Source organism: Nothobranchius furzeri, chromosome 6 (genome assembly GCF_043380555.1).
Source record: "Nothobranchius furzeri strain GRZ-AD chromosome 6, NfurGRZ-RIMD1, whole genome shotgun sequence".
Taxonomy (NCBI): Eukaryota; Metazoa; Chordata; class Actinopteri; order Cyprinodontiformes; family Nothobranchiidae; genus Nothobranchius; species Nothobranchius furzeri.
In genome coordinates this window covers 77448977-77470283 of record NC_091746.1, presented here as the reverse complement: position 1 = coordinate 77470283, position 21307 = coordinate 77448977, and the positions used below count along the sequence as shown (strand labels likewise).

General features: G+C 45.5%; 1 protein-coding gene across 2 annotated transcripts in view; it reads left to right on the top strand.

The window, feature by feature from the left end:
• Positions 1–21307, top strand: part of doc2g (double C2-like domains, gamma) — an 89911-nt gene that overhangs the window by 35772 nt on the left and 32832 nt on the right. For both annotated transcript variants that reach the window (XM_054744790.2, XM_054744791.2), the window contains exons 5-8: positions 4861–4970; positions 19332–19458; positions 19541–19597; positions 20132–20256. In XM_054744790.2, coding sequence (XP_054600765.1) covers positions 4861–4970; positions 19332–19458; positions 19541–19597; positions 20132–20256 — 419 coding nt within the window. The remainder of the gene's footprint in view (positions 1–4860; positions 4971–19331; positions 19459–19540; positions 19598–20131; positions 20257–21307) is intronic.

Sequence of the window (21307 nt, the reverse complement as noted above, 5' to 3'; positions counted from 1 at the left end):
GGAGGGCACGTTATTACAAAAGATGACGGACACACACTTTCACATCCACTCTGCAGCACTCTGTTTGTGCACTTTGCGGTGACTGATCCGGCACCCAAAAAGCTCTCAAGAAATTTTCAAGGCACACGTGTCCTCTGACCCACGCGCCATTCCTTTCTCTTTCCCTTCCCGTCTCCCATCTGTCATCTCTTTGATTGGGATACGGTCCAGCATGTTGTCTTCTGGTGTATAACACACCCTGCAACCCATGCAGCAGATGACCTTGTGTGTATGCAGACACATGCTAAGGATTTAGTCACAGCCACACACAGAACACCCCCCCCCCCAACTCACCCCCCTTCTCCCCTCCTTTCCCCTTTCTTCCCCATTACAGCCTTTCTCCTTCCCTCAGATAAACACAGACACCATAGTTCCTGGTGCCCCGACGACAGTCTCTGGTATTTTCATGCACATGCAGAGACGCTTGGACGAATCGCTCACAGCCAGCCTCGGCTCATCACAGCTCTGAGAAAAGAGGACTGAGTAAGAGGGATAGTGAGATATGTTAAAAAAAAAACAGAGAGGGAGCTTCCTGCAGACAGATGGAGAGAAAGGAGAAAGAGTGCGATGGGCAGATGGGAAGCTGAAGATAAAACATTTACAAACAGATGCAAACCACCCGTAAAGAGGGAGGATGGCTGCAGGAGGACAAGAAGCTGGTGTTTTGGTGTTAGTAGATGGCCCATGTGTTAGATTCTGTTTAAGAAACCCAACTCATTAAATAATGAGGACTTTTTAGGAAAGCGGTGTTTTGGTTGAGTCGTGATGCTCCCCCTCTCTTACGTTAATCAACTGGACGAATACAAGTTTGAAATAAGATGCTTGTTCCCCGGATACCTCACTATCTGACTTTAATTGATAAGGAGGAACTTTCCAGCAGGAACAAAGGAGGAAGAATAGAAAAGGGGACAGAGAACGAGAGGGGCGGTGGCAGAATAATGGGCGGCGGGGACAAAAACAGACAGAGACAAAAAAAGATGTCAGGCGAGGTTCAGCATCTGGCCCTGAGGCACCACAGTGAGAGGCTGATGGTGGCAAAGAGGAGAGGAAACAGGCTTGGGTGCTTGTGTCCTCAAACATTCAGACATGAGCATGAGTCATAAAGGAGGGAACACTAACTCTTCACTAGCTACTCAATATAATACAGCATAAATACACTAAAATATCTCCTAATCAAATCTGTTTTACAGCAACACAGTGTTTACATGCTTTAGGATCAGACAATGGTAAATGATTACATCCATCCATCCATTTTCAGCCGCTTATCCGGAGTCGGGTCATGGGGGCAGCAGCCTAAGCCGGGGCGCCCAGACTTCCCTCACCCCACCTACATGAGCCAGCTCTTCCAGGGGAATCCCAAGGCGTTCCCTAGCCAGTCCAGAGACATAGTCCCTCCAGCGTGTCCTAGGTCTTCCCTTGGGTCTCCTCCCGATTGGACGTGCCCAGAAAACCTCACCAGGGAGGCGTCCAGGAGGCACCCTGACCAGATGCCGAAGCCACCTCAACTGGCTCGTCTCGACGTGGAGGAGCAGCGGGTCTACTCTGTGCCCCTCCCAGATGACAGAGCTTCTCACCTAATTTCGGCCGCTTGTATTCGCGTTCTTGTTCTTTTGGTCACTACACAAAGCTTGTGACCATAGGTGAGGGTAGGAACGTAGATCGACCGGTAAATCAAGAGCGTTGCCTTCCAGCTGAGTTCTCTCGTCACCACGACAGATCGGTACAACGCTCGCATCACTGCAGATGCAGCACCAATCCTATTGATCTTATGCTCCAGCTTTCCCTCGCTCGTGAACAAGACCCAGGGATACTTACAATATACATTATTTATAAAGGATTTCCTTTTTGTCCATTTTTATGGTTTTTTTTTTTTAAGAAAAAGATCTGAAAGTTCAGGTAAGATTTCTCCAGGCCTGAAAATATGTGCTTTAATAAAATAAAATACAGTCCTGTTAAAATCTAGACTGGCTGTAGCAGTAGCAAAAGATTTAGCTCCGCAGGTCAGTCTATAGAAACTCCGTAGCCTCAGCAGGTATACCATTGGCTCAAACAGTTTTAGGCTCAGACAATCAAAGCATTATGTGTTTGTAAAAAGACTTTGGGCGAGGTTGGCATCAGAGCTACGATGATGAAAAACTGCAAAGATGGCGCCAGCTCAGGAACAACAGTCTTTTTTGCATCTTTCTCAGTGGCCTAGTGGTAGAGTGTCCGCCCTGAGACTGGGAGATCAGGGGTGCGATTCCTGGTCGGGTCATACCAAAGACTTTGGAAAAAAAAATGGGACCCAATGCCTCCCTGCTTGACACTCAGCAATAAGGAGTTGGATTGGGGCGTTAAACCACCAAATAGTTCCCGAGCGCGGCTGTGTCTGCAGCTCACCGCTCCCCCAGGGGATGGGTCAAATGCGGAGAACAAATTTCGCACACACACCTGTGTGTGTGACAACTAATGGGACTTTGACTTTTGACTTTATATCAACCTTGGACGATTTAGATTTGGGCTTTCTTTGAGACGTCAGCAGATGGTGGTACTTAAGGTCTTTATTTGAAAAAGGATGCGTTTGCTTCTCCTTTGACGGTGTATGGTGGACCTTGCTGAATCTTTATAGTGATTATTAAGTCACATTTTTTGCTGCTCTGATTGGCGCTGTCCAATTGTGTGCGGAGACAGTTTGAAAGAGAACTGTAGAATACGCCCAGCGGCCGACCTCTGTCCATGGGTCATGAAAATAAAGCAAGAAAATAAGTTCTGACTGATCAGAGAGGAGTAACAACAGAATTACACGAGATCTGACAAGAAAGAGCAACTAGGAACTGTGATTACAAGGAGGGATGGATGTGGAGTGACCGGTGGAAGAGCAGTGACAGGTGAGCCGAGAGAGGACACACTAAAAAATGAAAACATGACAGCAAGGCTCAGGGGGAAAAGAATGCTAACGGGAAAAATTACTACTAACATTACAAAAGTTTGTTTCTTCTCAAGTTGTCCTATTTCATCTTCATCCACTACCTCTGACCAGAATTCCTGCTTAAGTGCCTCAGTGGTCAATCTTGGTGTGAAGATGGACAATGCCTTTTGTTTTGATGCTCATGTTAGCACGGTGGTACCCACGGGCTGCATGGTGGCGCAGTTGTTAGCACTGTTGCCTCGCAGCAAGAAGGTTGCAGGTTCAAAACTCGGCTGTGGCCTTTCTGCGTGGAGTTGCATGTTCTCCCCGCTACACGTGGGTTTCCTCCGGGTACTCCGGTTTCCCCCACAGATCACAACATGCCCTACAAGTTAAATAAATTGTAAGTCGCTTTGGATAAAAGCGTCTGCCAAATGAATAAACACAAACATCCTCCTCCTTTTATCATCTGAGAGACAGTTGGCTAAAGTGAAGCCATTTTTACCAAGACAGGATCTTGAGAATGTGGTTCATGCCTTCATATCATCGTCACACCTAGACCGCTCTAACTCTGTTTTATTTGGAGTAAGTCAGGGTACTGTAGCTCGTCTGCAGCTTGTTCAGAATGCTGCAGCGAGATTTCACGTGACATCTGTTCTGGCTGCTCTTCACTGGTTGCCTGTGGATTTTAGAATCCCTTTTAAACTCTGGGTTCGATGTTGTTGATCTTTTACGTGATTTTATTCTACTTTTACGTGTGGGTTTCTAATTGTTTTATTGATTATTTTTGTTTTTAATTTGTTACTGTGCAGCACTTTAGTGGCATGCCTCATGCCTGTGAGGGGCTCTATAAATAAAGGATGATGATGATGATGTTCTGGGTTGTTTGGATAGCATGCCCCCTGCACGTAAACCCAGACTGCAGATATAATCCATCCAACATATTCTGGGTCATGTCCGATATACCTCCCCAGAGAGGTGTCCTGGGGGCATTCCACCCACATGTCCGAACCAATTCAGCAGCAGGAGCATCAGGTCTACTTGAAGACCCTCCCAGATGTCCAAGGTCCTCACCCTGTTTCTAGGGCTGAGTCTGGTGACGCTGCAGAGGAAAATCCTTTAAGTAGCTTGTGTTTATGTTCTTGTTCTTTTGGTCAATACCCAAAGCCCGTCGGTAAGGGCTGGAAAATAGATCGACCAGGAAATCAACATCTTCTCCCAGCTCAGCTGCCTCTTAACAACAGACTCTGCATCTCTGCAGATGCTGCCAAGAGCAGCTTCTCCAGACTTTGTTGGTAAACCCTGAGATACTCAAACACATTAACTCAGAGTGGGCAATCCACACAATAAACATATGGGTACAACAACTGAAAGCTCAAAAATCTAAGACCAACCACAGAAAAACAAAACTAATCACGACACAAACACCTCAAACCGTGACAAGACTTTGCAATAATTTAAAACATACTTGCAGGGTCTCAAGTCCCCCCCCCCCCCCCCCCCCCCCAGTGCTAACAACTGCACCACATTTATCTGACCCCTGAGGATCTGGTGTGGCCTGCATGAATTGACTGGTTGCCATGTTGTGTTGTTTTTAAATCACAGCGTAATGTAATGGGTGGGCTGGCTGCTAGTACATTCTTTTATCTTGTTCCGGAGCAGACAGAAGACAAGGTGAGACGAGGGAAGACCTGTGTCCTCTCATTCTGTCACAGCAGATGTGAGCGATTTCCTGAGGGACAGAGACAAATTATCATCCTCTGCTCTCTAGAAATGGGAAGAAATGCCCTCTTTAGCCGACCTTTTATTCTCTTTATCTAATTGTGATCTTTTGGATCTCACCTCTTGCCTTTGAAATATTACCCACTACTCTTTTATCCTTTACTTTCCTCCCATTCTTTGACTTTCTTGTCACTTTTCATTTGTGTCTGCAGGCAAACAAGCTTCGCACAAAAACCCTGAAGAACACGCTGAACCCGGTATGGAATGAAACGCTGGTGTATCACGGCATCACCGGGGCAGACATGTCCACTAAGACGCTCAGGTAGGTTCTCAGCTCAGGTTTTCTCATCTGTCCAGCTATTAACGCCACATCCCCAGACAGCCAACGGAGCAGCTCATCATGGAAGCAATGAAGATCCATACCTCCAGCCCTCCAGTGAGCAGCCAGTAGCATTCTGAGCCTCCCTAGGGCCTCTCCGGGTACTGCTGGTCGTTACTAAAGCCAGGCAGAACTAACCAACTGTTCCACTTGCTGCAGCATCTCCTCAGGTGTTGGCTGAAGGTATCTGCCTCCTTTAGTCCCACAGTCTCTCCTTGTGAAGGGATTGAGGTCAAACATAAAAGCTGGAAGGCGCTCGTGTCATCCTGCATGTTGTTTCAGGGGACAGGGTTACACGTGTGCTTTGTTTGTGGACGCAGGCGCTAAATTCAATCAGTGTCAGTTTACTAAGCGAACCCATAACAGGGTTGGATGTGTGTCCTGAGGAAAGACAAAGCCAGCATGCTTACTCTCTCACGCACACACACACACACACACAGACGTAGACGGTCAGGTGTGTGCCTTTCCTCTAGTTTGTATGTCAAGGGCAATCACTGCTCTCTTCTGTGTATCCAGACAAAACACAGGCAAATAACACACGTCCTCGAGCAGCACATCAGAGCGAAGAGAGAAGAAATCCACCTGACCCCTGCTCAAGGACAAAGCCCGCAGCCACACACCAGCACGGGGGGGCTCTGGTTTGCCAAAATCAGGAACAGAAGGAGCAAGAGATGAAAAAACACAGAGCTGGCTGCCAAGATCAGCAAAGACTCAAAAGGAAAAATGTTGAATGACAGCTAAAGGACAATAGGAGAGTGAACTAGACAAAGTGTTGGCATTTAGAGAATCTAAGGAATTAGAAGACTGGCAGGGCATTTGGAATAAAATGATAAACGGGATAATTGACTTAGAGTTAAAAAGGGAAGGCGTTTACTCAAACAGAAGCCAAAACATGACTGAAAAGGACAGTCGGAGGAGACTGCCAGTGAGCCGGAGTGAACGATGTGCTCACCGACAGAAGGGAGAATAAAGAAAGACAGAGAAAGACGTGAATCGAGGGAGGACGTGTGCTCGGCTCTCTGGGTGTTTTCACCAGAACAATATCTCAGCCAATGAATGGACTTCCTTCTCATTGCTCTGCAGCAAGCAGCAGGAGCTGAAAGGGATCCCCAGAGAGATGTTTACTCGTTGGGTTGAAGCCCACGGCTCTGTAGCGGAGATGCAGAGGTAGGGATGCTGTTCTCCCTATTCACAGCTGATCAGGACTTGATCCAAACCCACAAGAAACACAGCAGTCAAATATAATTGAGTTTAAAGTAATAGCTTATCATTTTAGATCAGGACTTTGTGAAATTGCTTCCCATCTCTATCTTTAACCATCGTTTATGGGATTTTCAGCTGCTTGGAGGAAATGCAAACAAGGCTTTGGAACTAAAGCCGACTCTTGATGAAAATATCAGACTCCATGGAGACGATACTGTGTGCAGCTGGTTATGAAATATGTCTCTGCATTCTCAGCTTCCAGTTGCAGCCAAATGAGATGCGATGAGAGCGAATGAAAAGAGTAAAGGCGTGGGATGGTCAGCTAAACAGAGAGCTACACCCAACGATGCTTTTGTTATTCTGTCATATATGGATGGAGAAGAAGATGCAGTCGTCAGGTTCCTGCTTTTGTTTGTTTTTCTTGCATCACAAGTTTCCTATGACAAAGAATCCCCTCCCCTTTTCACAAGCGCACTTGTGAACTCTCACTGCAACTTAGGGAAGCCAAAATCTCAGAATACTCAGAAGGTTTTATAAATGTTAAGAAGAAGAAGAAGAAGAAGAAGAAGAAGAAGAAGAAGAAGAAGATATATTTTCTATAGTGCCTCTTAAGATAAAAATCACGAGGCACTTCACAAAAACAAAAAATATAAAAAAGAATTTAGAAAAAGGTTCAAAATATATTTAAAACGAGCAAAAAATAGACAATTGTGATTAAAAAATGTAAAGAAAGAGAGAGTGGATAGGAAAGAAGGAAACCAGTGGATCCTGAGGAAGGTGGAATAGGTGGGGAGAGCAGAATAAAGAGAGAGAGGTGAAGAAGGTCATACAAAAGCCAGCTTGAACAAGTGAGTCTTCAGCTGCTTTTTAAAGGAGACCACTGAGTCCACTGATCTCAGGCTCAGGGGGAGAGAGTTCCAGAGTCTGCTGTGGCAAATGTTTTTTTTTTATTTGTGAGAAAGCAACGCTTCCAGACCCCGACAGATGTTTTACTCTGACACATCTGCCTACTCATGTTGGACCACAAGAACCGCTTAGCTCCATCTGTGTGTGTCTAACCAGGATGGGTAGTTACTGTAGTAACCAATATATTTTGGTCTGGTGGAATTTCAACAGGCTGTGAACAACACAGTAATAAAAAAAATCCATGAACTTGGAAAAAGCATCTTATTTGATTGTCTAGTTGATTACTTAATTAAAGGTGCAATAAGTAAAAACATGTACAGTCAAATAATCACATTACATTGAAACTGATTTCCTTCTCAGCCAGCTGAGCGGTTGTCAGTTCTTCTCCTTTTGAAAAGGCAAAAGAGGGATGTAGTCTTTGTTTATAATCTGTCCCGCCTCTATACTTCTTGGCTGCAGAGCAAATTATATTTGAGTCTAAAAAGCTGGAAAGTCTGCAAACACAGCTGTGCCGGCATTTGTGATTCAACACCAGAGCAGCAGTGTTGTGGACAGAATGTTAGCCGGTAAAAGAAGCGGCTCAAAAGCAAAAGAAATAAAAACACATTTTCTTTTACTCTAATTTTGAATTAAGAATGCTAAAGGCTAACTTTGAGCTAACGATGCTAACGGAGAATTGTAATAAAAGTAGTTGGCTCTAAAAATATCTCAAGCTACTTTTTCAATTACCAAACCTCGATATTAAAGTCAAATGTGTTGATCAACTGATCTACTTGCTGTGTATGACTCGTCCCACTCCTCATCTAGAATCTTCTGGTGCTGACTCCTAACTAGCAAAGCTGCTCCTAGCGGAGTTGTTTGTTTTGAAGCATGGACTGCAGTACCCACGTTTGACCACAGGATGTCATTCATACTTCAAAAAACCTTTGAGTAAATAGGAAAAATAAGTTTACTCTTTTATCCTTTGATTTTAATTCATGGCTTGTTTCATAAATAAATTAAATTTAATTTAATTTAAAGTGTCAGCTTTAAATACTAAATAATATGAACCACATGTTGTAGTGTGTTAACCCTCATCAGAGATGGTGATAAAAGCTGAAATCCAGACAGAAACTATGGAAACATGACTTCTGTGCTGGTGCGAGATTAAAAATAATCTAGGTTAGTGTCTTTTTGGACATTTATGTATTCATTTTGAATTAAGAACGATTGTACAACACCATTGTGCCAAAGCAAACACAAAGAGAGCCAACTTAATAAAAGATGGTAATAAAAAGACTGAAAGTAAAAGAAAAGAAAGACATCAAACTTCCGACAGCACTCTCTTTATCATCTGTATTAAAAGACGTTGGGCCTGGGAGTGCTTCCTTTATCTCTAAGAGCCACTGGAGGTCCATTTTGTTATTAAAATGAAACGGCCGAGTAAACCAGTAACTAATGTCTTCTATCACGTCTTCACGCTTGGCCTCATAGCGGCTAATCCTTTAATTGCCGCAGCAAAGCTGCCTGAGGTGCTCTAGTCCTGAGAAAGTCTCATGAACCAGAATGCACTGCATCTTCTTGATGAATTATTTATTCTGTTACTGCTTCATCAAACCAAACCATCTTAAGTGTGTTGGAGTAAACTCGGATTATTTGGATCTCTCCTCAAACTCTTCTTATTCAAATAGATTTTGGGAGAGTTTGTCATTTAAAGGATAGCTTGAACGAGAACATTCACAAAGTAGATGTTTAAACCTTTTTACTGAGGCATTGACTGGAGCAGGTTTTTCTTAACTGGGCGATTAGACACCGGCTTCGTTTGAATTTAGGAAGTTTGAGATCAATGATACTGAAAATGTGATCTTAGAAGGAATTTTTTATTTAATGGCGTCACTCTTTTTCTGGCTTTGCACACACACAAAAAAAAGAGTCTGACATTAATGCAAGTGTTGGCGAGTGGCCATTGGAAGAAAGTCATTTTAAAGAGTTCTTCTGAGTCGCCCTGAGTGTTGCAATAAAACTATCATCAGGCTGCCAAATAAGAGCAGAGAGATGGAGCTGATGAAGGTGTTGTGATGAGGAGTGAATATCAGGAGAGCAAACATATCTTTCTAACTATGTGTGTGTGTGTGTGAGAGAGAGAGAGATAGAGAAAGAGAGTTAAAGGAGCACAGATATGATGTTGATGCCAGATCCAGTCTATCTCCTTTCAATTTTTCCCCGTCTGTCTCTTCTCTTCCCGGTGTCTGGCTCCGTAATAAGCTTGACTGTCCTTGGGTGTGAGGAGATGGGAACACATCTAGGACTTGATTTAGTAGAATGGAGGGGAAGGCTCAGATTGGATGGCAGGCGCCTCGGGATTGAGGCAAGAACCGATACGTTCAAGAAGAGAAATAAAATCTTTAAGGAGGAAGCTAACTGTTTCAACAGTTGGAAATCCTTCCTTTCCTCTTAACACCTATTGAATTGAGCTCAATCCCTTCCTCCCACTGCTGAAGGCGACCTGTAGGGATAAAAGAGGGCTGCTTGCGTTCTAACACAAATATGAGTCATTTTCATTTAAACCCTGCGAGTTTATCTGTTATGTCTAAAGGTGAAGATTTTAAATTCTAGCCATGAGATTGTTTATGCTGCATCAAGAAGGTGAGCAGATGGTGGATGCTTGCATGAAGGATGACCTGTGGAGGTGCTTTGCTGAAAGTTATTTTGCATTTCAGCATGGCTGCCACATCAAAGCAAAAAATAGTCTAGTTATGGTTTTCAAATCATTTTATTAGTTCACTGGAAATCTGGATGCTGAGGAGCTGTTAGGGAAGAAACGGCAGCGAAGAGCTGAATCGTGCTGATTCAATCTCTATAGGCTGATCTCAGTGAAGAGTTAGCTTAGCTTAGCCTAGATTAGCTTTGTTTGCTAACTGAGAGAAAATCTTGTTCTGGAAAATGGCCTCTTGAAAGAATCAGTTTTTAACAGCTTACGTTCTTCAATCTGGTGGTTTCTGTTTGGTTCTATGACACAGCATGCAACAGTAGAATCCACCAAAGGCGAGTCAGGAAATAATGATGTGTCATATGAAGCAGTGCTTCCAGGGCAACAGTGGCAGAGGGGAGGCAGAGTGCATGCTCCACTTGTTGATTCACACCCTGCTCAGACGGTCGTCGTGTCCTTGGATGAGACACTTCAGCCTCTTTAGCTGCTGGTGGCGGTCAGAGGGGGCGGTGGTGCCAGTGTACGTCCGCCTTGCTTCTGCCAGTGTCCCCAGGGCAGCTGCGGCTATGTTATAGCTCATCAGTAATGTGTGTGCTGTAAAGTGCCTTGGGGGGGTTGTACAATTCTAGAAGGCATTATGTGAAAATACAGGCCCTTTACCATTTTCCACCTCACAAAAGGAAGTGAACTGGACTTGGTTGTAAGGTGGGAAGTAACTTGTGGACACTTTTAATTCTACCGTCACAAAGTAGGTTTTCAATTGAGATGCTAAAGTATAAACAGATCTATTTGCTCTCACGAGTGTGCTCAAAACAGTTGATTTGTTAATTTTTTCTTTTTTGGGGGAGGGGGGGGGGGGGGTTGGTGTCCCAGAAGCACATTTTACCAAAATGGCCCAAATATTCAAACCCACAGCTGCTGCTGCATGCTGGGGAGGACAAATGGAGGCAATTTATCAGGGCCATGAGCCCCTGTCCAGGAGGTTTTAGTACCTGATCGTTTGCCCTCAAGGACAGTTGTACCAAGCCGGAGCATACTGATTTAAACCAAAAATACTGTTTACTTCCTCATTACAAACTGATTTCATGAATGAGATATTGCCCACTAAGGTGAAAAGCAGGTGTGTGTGTGTGTGTGTGTGTGTGTGTGTGTGTGTGTGTGTGTGTGTGTGTGTGTGTGTGTGTGTGTGTGTGTGTGTGTAGGCCACAGTCAGAAGATTTCATGAGGATTTTTGCCACACACCTTTTTACCAATGATGTATTTATTACAGCTTTTACGCAATTTTTTAAAACACACTTTGAGAAAAGGTGTCAGAAGACACTAATTCTCTGTTTTGTGACTAAATCGGATAGCGAGAAACTAAGCATCAATTTCATTTTGGTCAAAAAAAAAAAAAAAAAAAAAGAAACCGACCTCTTATAGTCACATTTATTCACCACGTTAGCCAAACTGTGAAAGCTTTTATAGAAACACAGTGAGTCATATTTTACAGGAGTGATGATGACTTTATGAAATGAACCCACAACCAAGCTCAAAAACTCTTTCTTCCATTTCCTATTTCTCCTCAGATGCTTTCTAAATTCAACACGAGATGGCTGAATCAATATCGTCCTTTTTGTTGCTTCAGTGTTGCCTCTGTAAAATGAATTTAGAACACACACACTCCCCTAACCGTCTTCAGTCACACACCGTCCACAGCCTCCGTCTCTTCTTCCCGTCCCCTCGACATTTAGACATTTGACATGCTGGTTCCAGCTTTTTTGTCATAACTGATGAGTATCTCTAGCAGGAGCTTCAGAATAGCTCTGATTCATGACCACAGCTGTCAGATGATTTATTCCTTTTCCTCTGTCATACATGCTGTGATGAGATGAAGGTAGCTGTGAGATGTGACAAGTGTTCTCCCTAAAGTTTTGGCTGCTTCTGTGAAAACTCCTCACTTTATTTATTGGTAAACTTTCCCAGTTTTCTAGGTTTTTAATTAAGTTAAAAGCCCAACAGATGTGTTATGATTCGCCCCTTTTTGTGCTTGTGTTTAACTTTTTCTCTGTTGTTTTTGTTCAGGTCAGCTGCAGCTCCTCTCAGGAATCCTCCCCTTCCCTGTGAGCCTCCTGGAGTGCTGCAGCTGAACCACATCATCTTGATTGCCCCTCACCCTATTTCAGGCCACTGCTGCCAGTCATCAGTGTGGAGTTGTCTTTGCTGAGTTGTACATGTATGGATTGAGTTTGGTTTTGGTTTTTGGTTCCCACAGTCAGTGGAGGAAGTTTTGTTTATTAAATCTTTTTGAACTCTGGATAAAGGATCTTTATTCCTGCAAATGGGTTACTGCAGAGGCAAACCGTGACATTACAACTCCAACAAGATGTCTGACCCAGCAGGAAGAACCCAGAGACAAGACCCTTCCTTACCTGCCTCTGGTGAGGGTGCTGCAGGAGAAGCCAGCCTTCCTGTTCTGACCCAGGAGCTCCGCAGCTGCATGTCAGGGTTGCAGCAGTTGCATGGACGTGTAGCCAGACTGGAGCAAGCGCCTGCTCCCCCTCGACAGGTTCGTTTGGGTCGTCCTGAAACTTTTTCTGGTACCGCAGAGGATTGTCGACCATTCCTCACCTCCTGCCGGCTCCATTTTGACTTTAATCCAAGCGAATTCCCCTCGGAGCAGAGCAAGGTGGCTTTTGCCTTGAGTTTCCTGACGGGCAGAGCCAAGAGGTGGGGGCTGGCTGAGTGGGATCGTGGAGCGGAGGTGGTTCGTTCCTTCCGGGCCTTTTCCACTCAACTCCTCGTGGTGTTTGATCCCTCAACACCGCACCGCGCGGCTGCTTCTGAGCTGCTCCGGCTCAAACAAGGAGACGACAGCGTGGCGTCCTATGCAGTACAGTTCCGGACGCTGGCGGCAAGCTCCCGCTGGCCTGATGATGCACTGGTCGACGTCTTCCTTCAGGGGCTCTCCAGCGAGCTCAAGGACGAGCTAGCCGCGAGGGAGGTTCCTGAGGAGCTGGAGGATCTTATCGATCTGGCTGTACGCATCGATCGGCGGAGGATGGAGCGCCTTCATGATGAGCTCCGCCCACTGACTTCTTCACCTCGTCCTCACCCGATTTCTGTGAGTGTTTCTCACCTGGGCAGTGTCGCCCCGCCCTCGGAGCCCATGCAGCTAGCGGGTCGGGTGTCATCCTTTTCTCCGCCCTCACGACCGCCCATCAGTGTGCGGTTGACATATGGGACGAAACACGGTGAATATGACACCCTTATTGACTCCGGCTCTGATGGGGATCTGATGTCCCAGGCAGTGGTAAGCGAACTTTTGATTCCAGTCGAGGAGGTGTTTCCTGCATTGCCCATCCATGCTGTAAACGGTTCCCTTATCCACAAGGTGACTGCACGCACTGTTCCTGTCACTGTGACGGTCTCTGGGAACCACACAGAGCGGATGTGTTTTTTTGTGGTTGACTCTTTAGTGCCTCCTGTGATCCTGGGTTACCCCTGGCTAAGCAAACACTGTCCCCATATTGACTGGGTTTCTGGCCGCGTGTTGACGTGGAGTCCTTTTTGTTTATTGAACTGTTTGTCTGCTGCTCCTGTTCGCCCTGTTTCTAGCCAGCCTCCCTTGGAACCACCTGACATCAGTAATGTTCCCCCCGAATATACAGACTTGGCTGCGGTGTTCAGTAAGGTTCGTGCTAAGAACCTGCCCCCTCACCGTCCTTACGACTGTGCTGTGGACCTCCTTCCTGGTGCTCAACCTCCTAAAGGCCGTCTCTATCCTCTGTCCATCCCTGAGACAACAGCCATGGAGGAATACATTCAGGAGGGCTTACAGGCAGGCATTATTCGGCCATCCTCATCACCTGCGGGGGCAGGGTTTTTCTTTGTGGGCAAGAAGGATGGGGGTTTACGGCCGTGTATTGACTACAGGGGTCTGAATAGCGTCACGGTTCGTAACACTTACCCCCTGCCTCTCTTGCAGTCTGCCTTTGACCAGATTAGAGGGGCTCGGGTGTTCACTAAGCTGGATCTACGGAACGCTTATCATCTGGTGCGCATACGGGAGGGGGATGAGTGGAAAACTGCCTTCAACACCCCGTGCGGCCATTTTGAATACCTGGTGATGCCTTTTGGACTGACAAACGCACCAGCTGTGTTTCAGTGTTTTATTAATGATGTGTTGAAGGACATGATTAACAGATTTGTGTACGTCTATCTGGATGACATTTTAATTTTCTCCCCAGACCGTAAAACACATGTGCAGCACGTCAGGGCCGTTCTGCAGCGCCTACTTGAGAACCAGCTTTTCTGTAAGGCTGAAAAGTGTGAGTTTCACACCACCAAGACTAAGTTCTTGGGGCATGTGATCACGCCTGGAGAGGTACAGATGGACAGTGACAAGGTCAAAGCGGTTCTCGAGTGGCCTACACCTACTGGTCGGAAGCAGCTTCAACGCTTCCTGGGGTTCGCCAACTTCTACAGGCGCTTCATCAGAGGTTTCAGTGGCGTGGCTGCACCCCTCCACAGACTCACCTCGGCTAAGGTACGTTTTGTCTGGGACACTGCTGCCGACATGGCCTTTGCCGAGCTCAAAAGACGGTTCTCTGCGGCCCCTATCCTGACCCAGCCTGACACCTCCAAGCAATTCATTGTGGAGGTTGATGCGTCTGAGTCAGGGGTGGGTGCTGTGCTGTCACAGAGAGCGTCTGATAATAAAGTACATCCCTGCGCGTATTTCTCCTGCAAGCTCACTCCTGCAGAGAGAAATTACGACATAGGGAACAGAGAGTTGCTAGCTGTTAAGCTAGCACTCGAAGAATGGCGCCACTGGTTGGAGGGTGCTGAGCAGCCGTTTTTGGTGTGGACCGACCATAAGAACTTGGAGTATGTACGGACTGCCAAGCGCCTTAACCCCCGCCAAGCACGGTGGGCTCTGTTTTTTGACAGGTTTAACTTCAACCTCTCCTTCCGTCCGGGCAGTAAGAACATTAAACCTGATGCCCTGTCCCGCCAGTACCAGCAGGAAGGTGAGGCTTTGGAGTCAGAGTCCACGTTCATCGTGCCGCCCAACTTGGTCCTTGGGGTCTCTCGTTGGTCCTTGGAGCGCAGAATCAATGCTGCAGTCCGAGACCCCACTACCATTCCGTCTGGATGCCCCCCGCACTGTTTGTTTGTTCCCCCAGGTTTTCGCCCGGCGGTGTTGAAATGGGGGCATTCATCACGCCTGGCCTGCCATCCTGGGGTAACCAGGACTGCCTTCCTGGTAGCGCAGCGGTTCTGGTGGCCTACGGTGTCGTCTGACGTTCGAGCTTTTGTCTCCTCTTGCCCAGTGTGTGCCAGCGTCAAGTCACCCAGAACTCCTCCGGCTGGACTCCTGCAACCTCTACCTGTTCCCTCCAGACCTTGGTCCCACATTGCAATGGACTTCATCACTGGACTACCCAACTCTAAGGGTAAGACTGTGATCCTGACTGTAGTGGACAGGTTTTCAAAGATGGTGCATGCTATACCCCTGCAGAGATTGCCATCGGCTCAGCAACTGGCGGAGGTGGTGGTGCGGCATGTTTTTCGGCTGCACGGACTTCCGGAGAACATCACCTCGGATCGAGGACCCCAGTTTGTTGCAGCTTTTTGGAAGGAGTTCTGCAGACTCCTTGGAATAACGGTCAGTCTGAGCTCTGGTTTCCACCCTCAGACAAATGGTCAAGTAGAGCGCTTTAACCAGGATCTGGAGACCACCCTGCGTGCTATGTGCCTGAAGAACCCCCAGACTTGGTCCTCTCAACTCCCCTGGGCTGAGTATTCGCACAACACCCTGGTTAATTCTACTGGCTTCTCCCCCTTCCAGGCTGCCTACGGGTACCAACCACCTCTCTTCCCCCATCAGGAGAGGTCGGCTTCCACCTCCGGTCCTGCAGCATTCGTGAGGCGCTGCCGTCGTACATGGACTGAGTACCGTTCCCGACTGGTTCGGAACCAGGAACGGTTCACCTCCGTGGCTAACCGCCGGAGGTCTGCTGCTCCGGAGTACAAGGTGGGTGACAGGGTTTGGCTCTCTTCGGCTGATCTGCCACTGAAGGGGGGTGCCAGGAAGATGCAGCCCCGATTCATCGGACCCTTCCCCATCACCAAGGTCATCAACCCAGTAGCCGTCAGGTTGGAGCTCCCTCGGGCACTGAGAGTCCACCCTGTGTTCCATGTGAGCAAGCTGAAGCCTGAGAGACTCTGTCCCCTGCAGACGCCACCTGCGGTCCCTCCAGCTCCCCGCATTGTGGATGGCGGACCTGTCTACAGCGTGAATAAGCTCTTGGCCTCGAGGAGAGTGGGCAGGGGCGTCCAATACCTCGTGGACTGGGTGGGTTATGGCCCGGCGGACAGGCAATGGGTCCCAGAACGCCACATCCTCAGCCGTGATCTGATCGATCAGTTTCACCGGGAACACCCCACCCAGCCGAGACGTCCGTCTGGGAGCCGGACTTTGTGAGGGGGGTTATGTTATGATTCGCCCCTTTTTGTGCTTGTGTTTAACTTTTTCTCTGTTGTTTTTGTTCAGGTCAGCTGCAGCTCCTCTCAGGAATCCTCCCCTTCCCTGTGAGCCTCCTGGAGTGCTGCAGCTGAACCACATCATCTTGATTGCCCCTCACCCTATTTCAGGCCACTGCTGCCAGTCATCAGTGTGGAGTTGTCTTTGCTGAGTTGTACATGTATGGATTGAGTTTGGTTTTGGTTTTTGGTTCCCACAGTCAGTGGAGGAAGTTTTGTTTATTAAATCTTTTTGAACTCTGGATAAAGGATCTTTATTCCTGCAAATGGGTTACTGCAGAGGCAAACCGTGACAAGATGCTCATGTTTGTTCAACCAGCGGTGCTAGTTTAGTAAGAAATAAAGATCCTAATGAGTGGCATTTGGGTCCACTCATAATTTATTTGAAAGGATGTAGGAAGAATGTCAAGAAAAAGTATTTATCTGTGCCACATTTTTAGATTTGGGGCTTAAAACTGTTTACTTTTAGACTTGTTGTTTGAAAAATGTTGAGACATCTTGGTTCTTTAAGAATGAGGCTTTTCTGAGCATCTATTGCGGTTGTTTCTAGATAGATGACCACGCGTAGTATACGGTTTTACAAATATCATGGCTTTATCTTTAAAAATATTGCACTTTTAGTGCCTAAACCAAAACTAATGTTTTAACCAGAAGGAACGCTTCTATCCTAGTTTACATGTCTGTTAGAAAACAGAATTTTTTAATGAAGTGGGTTTGAATCCGCAACAGCAGGTGGCGACATGCGCCTTTTCGTGCTGGCATTCTTCTGGTTAGCCTTTAGCTACACACAACTACTAAACAAACGCTGGTGGGAGTGAAGCTGGCGGGAGTGAATCATTAAAGCAGGATAAGCACGATGGCCCAAAGAACCGAGAACATTGCTACAGCACAATTCATTGGGTAGCAACTTTACAGTTTGATGGTGTTACATGTGAGATTCACGCAGTCTTTTGGCAATATCATCAGAAGACTGCTTCCACGGTGTCGTCCTTCCTGAAGGGGGAGTTCTCAGACCAGCCATAAGTCGACTATGCTGGAACATCGTTTTCTAATGGCGTTATCGATTAGGAGTAGTCCAGTTCAGTTCCACAGCAGCCCACTAGCGTGTTTACATACGTTTAAAAAGTCTGACTTCAGTAGGATTAAGGCAATACTTTGTGTTGAGTTAAAACTGAACAATTGGAGGTGATAGTGCTTAACCACCACTGAGAACTACATCCCCCAGAAAGCACCAGCAAAATGGCCACCGATTGGTGATGAAAAACACCTGGGCAAAGATGGTGGGGGTCCTGTTCTCAGTAGGGCTGCAACAAACGATTGTTTGGATAATCGATGAATCGGATGGGGTCTCGACACGATTAATCGGATTACATGAGGACGTTGTTAAAAACTGCTAGGGAAACGTTACTTCTCTCCTTCCTTCACTTTATTAAACACATTATTAGAAAACAGTTCAATAGCAGAAAAACAACATGCCATTACCTAAATTGTCTTATAAGGTGTATAGACGGAGACCCTAAGCTACACCTATCTGTGACCTAAAATGCTTGGTCCAAGTTGAACAGCTTAAAGAGCAAGTCAACCCCTACCAGAGTCTAACTCCACTCTCACTTCATGTTTGAAAAATGCAACAAATGCTGTTGCCTGGCAGATCGAGAGGGCGGAGCCGCTAACAAATACACACACACTCAGGCTCACGACAGCGTTGTGGCATCATAATGTACCAGTTTACATCATAGCATACTTCTTAGCCAATAGCGGTGGCAGATTTAAATTTAAATACAGTGCAGAGTTTTTACCTGACAACGGCACAACACTGCCAGTTTTAGGCAGAATATTTAAATTTTAACTAAGATGCACTGAAGTGCCAAAATATTGACGACACGTGTCTGCAGCACGATTAGACACTCATTTATTTAGTTTATCAGCAAAAAAAATTTTTTATTTGGGGGTGACTTGCTCTTTAAGGGCAATTCTTATCTGTTTTGTTTGATCTCATCTGTAGACATTTATTATAACTGGGGATGTCAAACAACTAATTTTTAAATGTAATTAAACATAGGCTGTGAATTAATCAAAATTAATCACTATTTCCAAAAATGACTGAAACAATACCAAATAAAACAAAAGTAAATGAATGTCATCCTCCTTGTGATGATGCCCTGGGCAACTGCCATAAAGTCACATCAAGAAATGCTGCTGATCATTCCAATGATCCCAAATAGACTCACATTAGGCCACATGAAAGCAACTGAACCCCAAAATATATTAACCAGTAAATAACTGCACTCTCACACAACACAACAGTTAGGACTCCTCCCTCCCTTTTAAAAGCGTTTTCGCTTCCGAGGACATTGTGGTTGTAAAGCCACATGCTAGTGGTCTGGCCCCGGTGTAATCAACCAGTTTCTGCGGGAATGTGACGGCGGAACCGGTTCGCAGCAGCGCGATTCCCCCCCGAATGTCTTCGCCTGATTTAACTGAAAATGCTCCCAAACTTGAGAAGTTTTTACTTTTTTGGGTCTCGCTGCTTCTGCCATGTTCTTCTTCCGAACACCTGCCACCTGTAAAACCAATTACACTAATACTGATGGTTTTGTTCTATTTGAAAAGTTTTATTGTGAAATCAATTTGTCCTTCAGCTCCTGGGAATGCAAAAAACAAAGTCTGATTTAAACAGTTTCTCTGCCATCTTGCCATCTTTCAATTATAGTAAATTAGAGTGAGGTGGAGTAAAAGCCAATGGGGAAATGATTGAAACTGTCTGAATCACTTCTGCTCTTCAGCAATCACACAGCTTCTGATCCTCAGAGCGGCTGAGTAGAAATCAGAGTGCTCGCCTGCTCAAAGAGGCACCCTGGAAGTATTTTGCACCATAAATGTTAGAGAATAAGGAGCGGACCAAAGCACTGGCCGGCTTAAAGTTTACTAATTCACCCGCTTCTCTCCTTCATCTGTGTGTGTCTGCGTTTATGAAGGTTGTGTGTGTGTGACATGGACAGACTCGGACGAAACGAATTTATCGGAGAAGTGAGAGTGGCTCTGAAGAAACTGAAAGAGGGAGAGAGCAAACGTTACAATATGGGCCTGGAGAGGATCGCACAGGTAAGTCACTCACATTATTATTATTATTATTTTAATTTGTCATATATTTTATCAATGATTGACTGCGTCTGTATCTATGCAGAATAAAGAAGCCAACAATCAGCTGGTGGAGCAAGGAGCACTTGTGGTAGAAGAGGAGGTAACACAATCGTCAGCTTCATTTATAAACTGTTGTTAGATCTTTATAGTAAAACATCATTTAATGTGTTATTACAATAAAAATAGGTGTCGTTTCTGATCAGTACCACATGTACATTAGTAACATTTTCCAGCACTTTTGATTTCATGTGTATTTTCATGATCTGAGAACATTAAAAAGATTAATTAAACATTTTTAATCTGAGTCAGAGGAATGAACTTTAACACCAAAACTCTCGAGATGGACTCATCATATCAGCAACTTGTTAATGATACCAGTACTGCCTGTCCACTCTCTCTGATGTTCTTTAAACATTTTAATCTCCTTTCTCTTTATGATTTTGGAGACAGAAGCTAATAGCCTCTGGTCTCTGATTAGATCCGGTTTCTGTTTTGCCCTTTAGATTAAACAGAGAGGAGAGTAAGTCCCATTTGCTTTGCTCAGAGAAAACCCATGATGACAAACTTTCATTTGAGTTCTCAACATGCACGCTATGAGTTAAAAACTGGCTATGTCTTTTTGTTTTGCCCTCAGCGTGGTCGCATCTTGGTGTCGCTGTGCTACAACATGGAGAAAGGATGCCTGCTGGTTGGGATCATACGCTGTGCCCATCTGGCCGCCATGGACTCCAACGGATACTCTGACCCCTTTGTCAAAATGTGAGTCATGAATATCTTACAAGTTATGCTCAGGTTAAGAGTTTTTAGACTGCTGTGATGTAAGGTTCCTGCTACACTGTAAATAAAGCGGAAGAGAAACCAGAATGGGATGAACAGCAACTGTTAATCAATCCTGGCAAAACTCTAATCCACGCTGATGCTACAACCGGTTAGGCACATTTCAACCAAGTGAAGATAAAACCAAAATGAGAACAATGGGAGCATTCTTTTAATTCAGAAGGTCAAAGTTCACCAGCCTGGTAGCCTTATGCCCAGATCGCACGGTGGAATAATCTGTCCGATTTTTGACCAGCCCTACCTCTCGAGGCAATCTTAAAGTCCTGCATGATAACCAAAACAGCTCCAAAGATAATCTTATCAGATGATCCTACAGTGTATGGTGTGTTAAGACCGCTCCAGTCCATTCGAAAGGATGTAGAGACAACTTTGATCATAAGTCTGGGCTGGGACACTTGGATTGTCTTGGTTGTACATTTGCTGAAAAAAAAATCACATCTAGTTAATCAGAAAGTGAGATGACAGAAGCGACTAGCATGCTCCTTTTCCACCATTTTTGTTTACTTCAAAGTCATGTTTGGTCTTGCGAGATTTTACATTTGAGCGGAAAATGTCCGTGAAAGAATGTGGCTTATTTGTAGTGTGTAGTGTTGTCTGCACGCCGCAATCAGCAGGACCAAAACTGGTATATCTGTGACATTATCACCGCATGTACGGCCCCGTGTGCTTTGAGAATCTGACAACAATTTTAAAATCCTCCCATGTGAGCCAGGAAAGAAGTTCTTTACATTTGTTGTCCGTGCTTTGATGCTTCTTAAACTGCTGCCTGAAGGAATGCGGGTGAATAGTTCTGGCCTAGATAGATTGAATCATTCATCTAAAAACCCATAGCAGCAGCTACTGGTCAGCATTGGAGCATATGTCCTATACCAAAATGTTATGGAAGGTGCTGGTCTGATCAAAAGTTTAAGACCACTTGAAAATGGTCAAAAATCCTATTTTGCTTGGCTGAATCTTAACAGGGTTCCAGGTA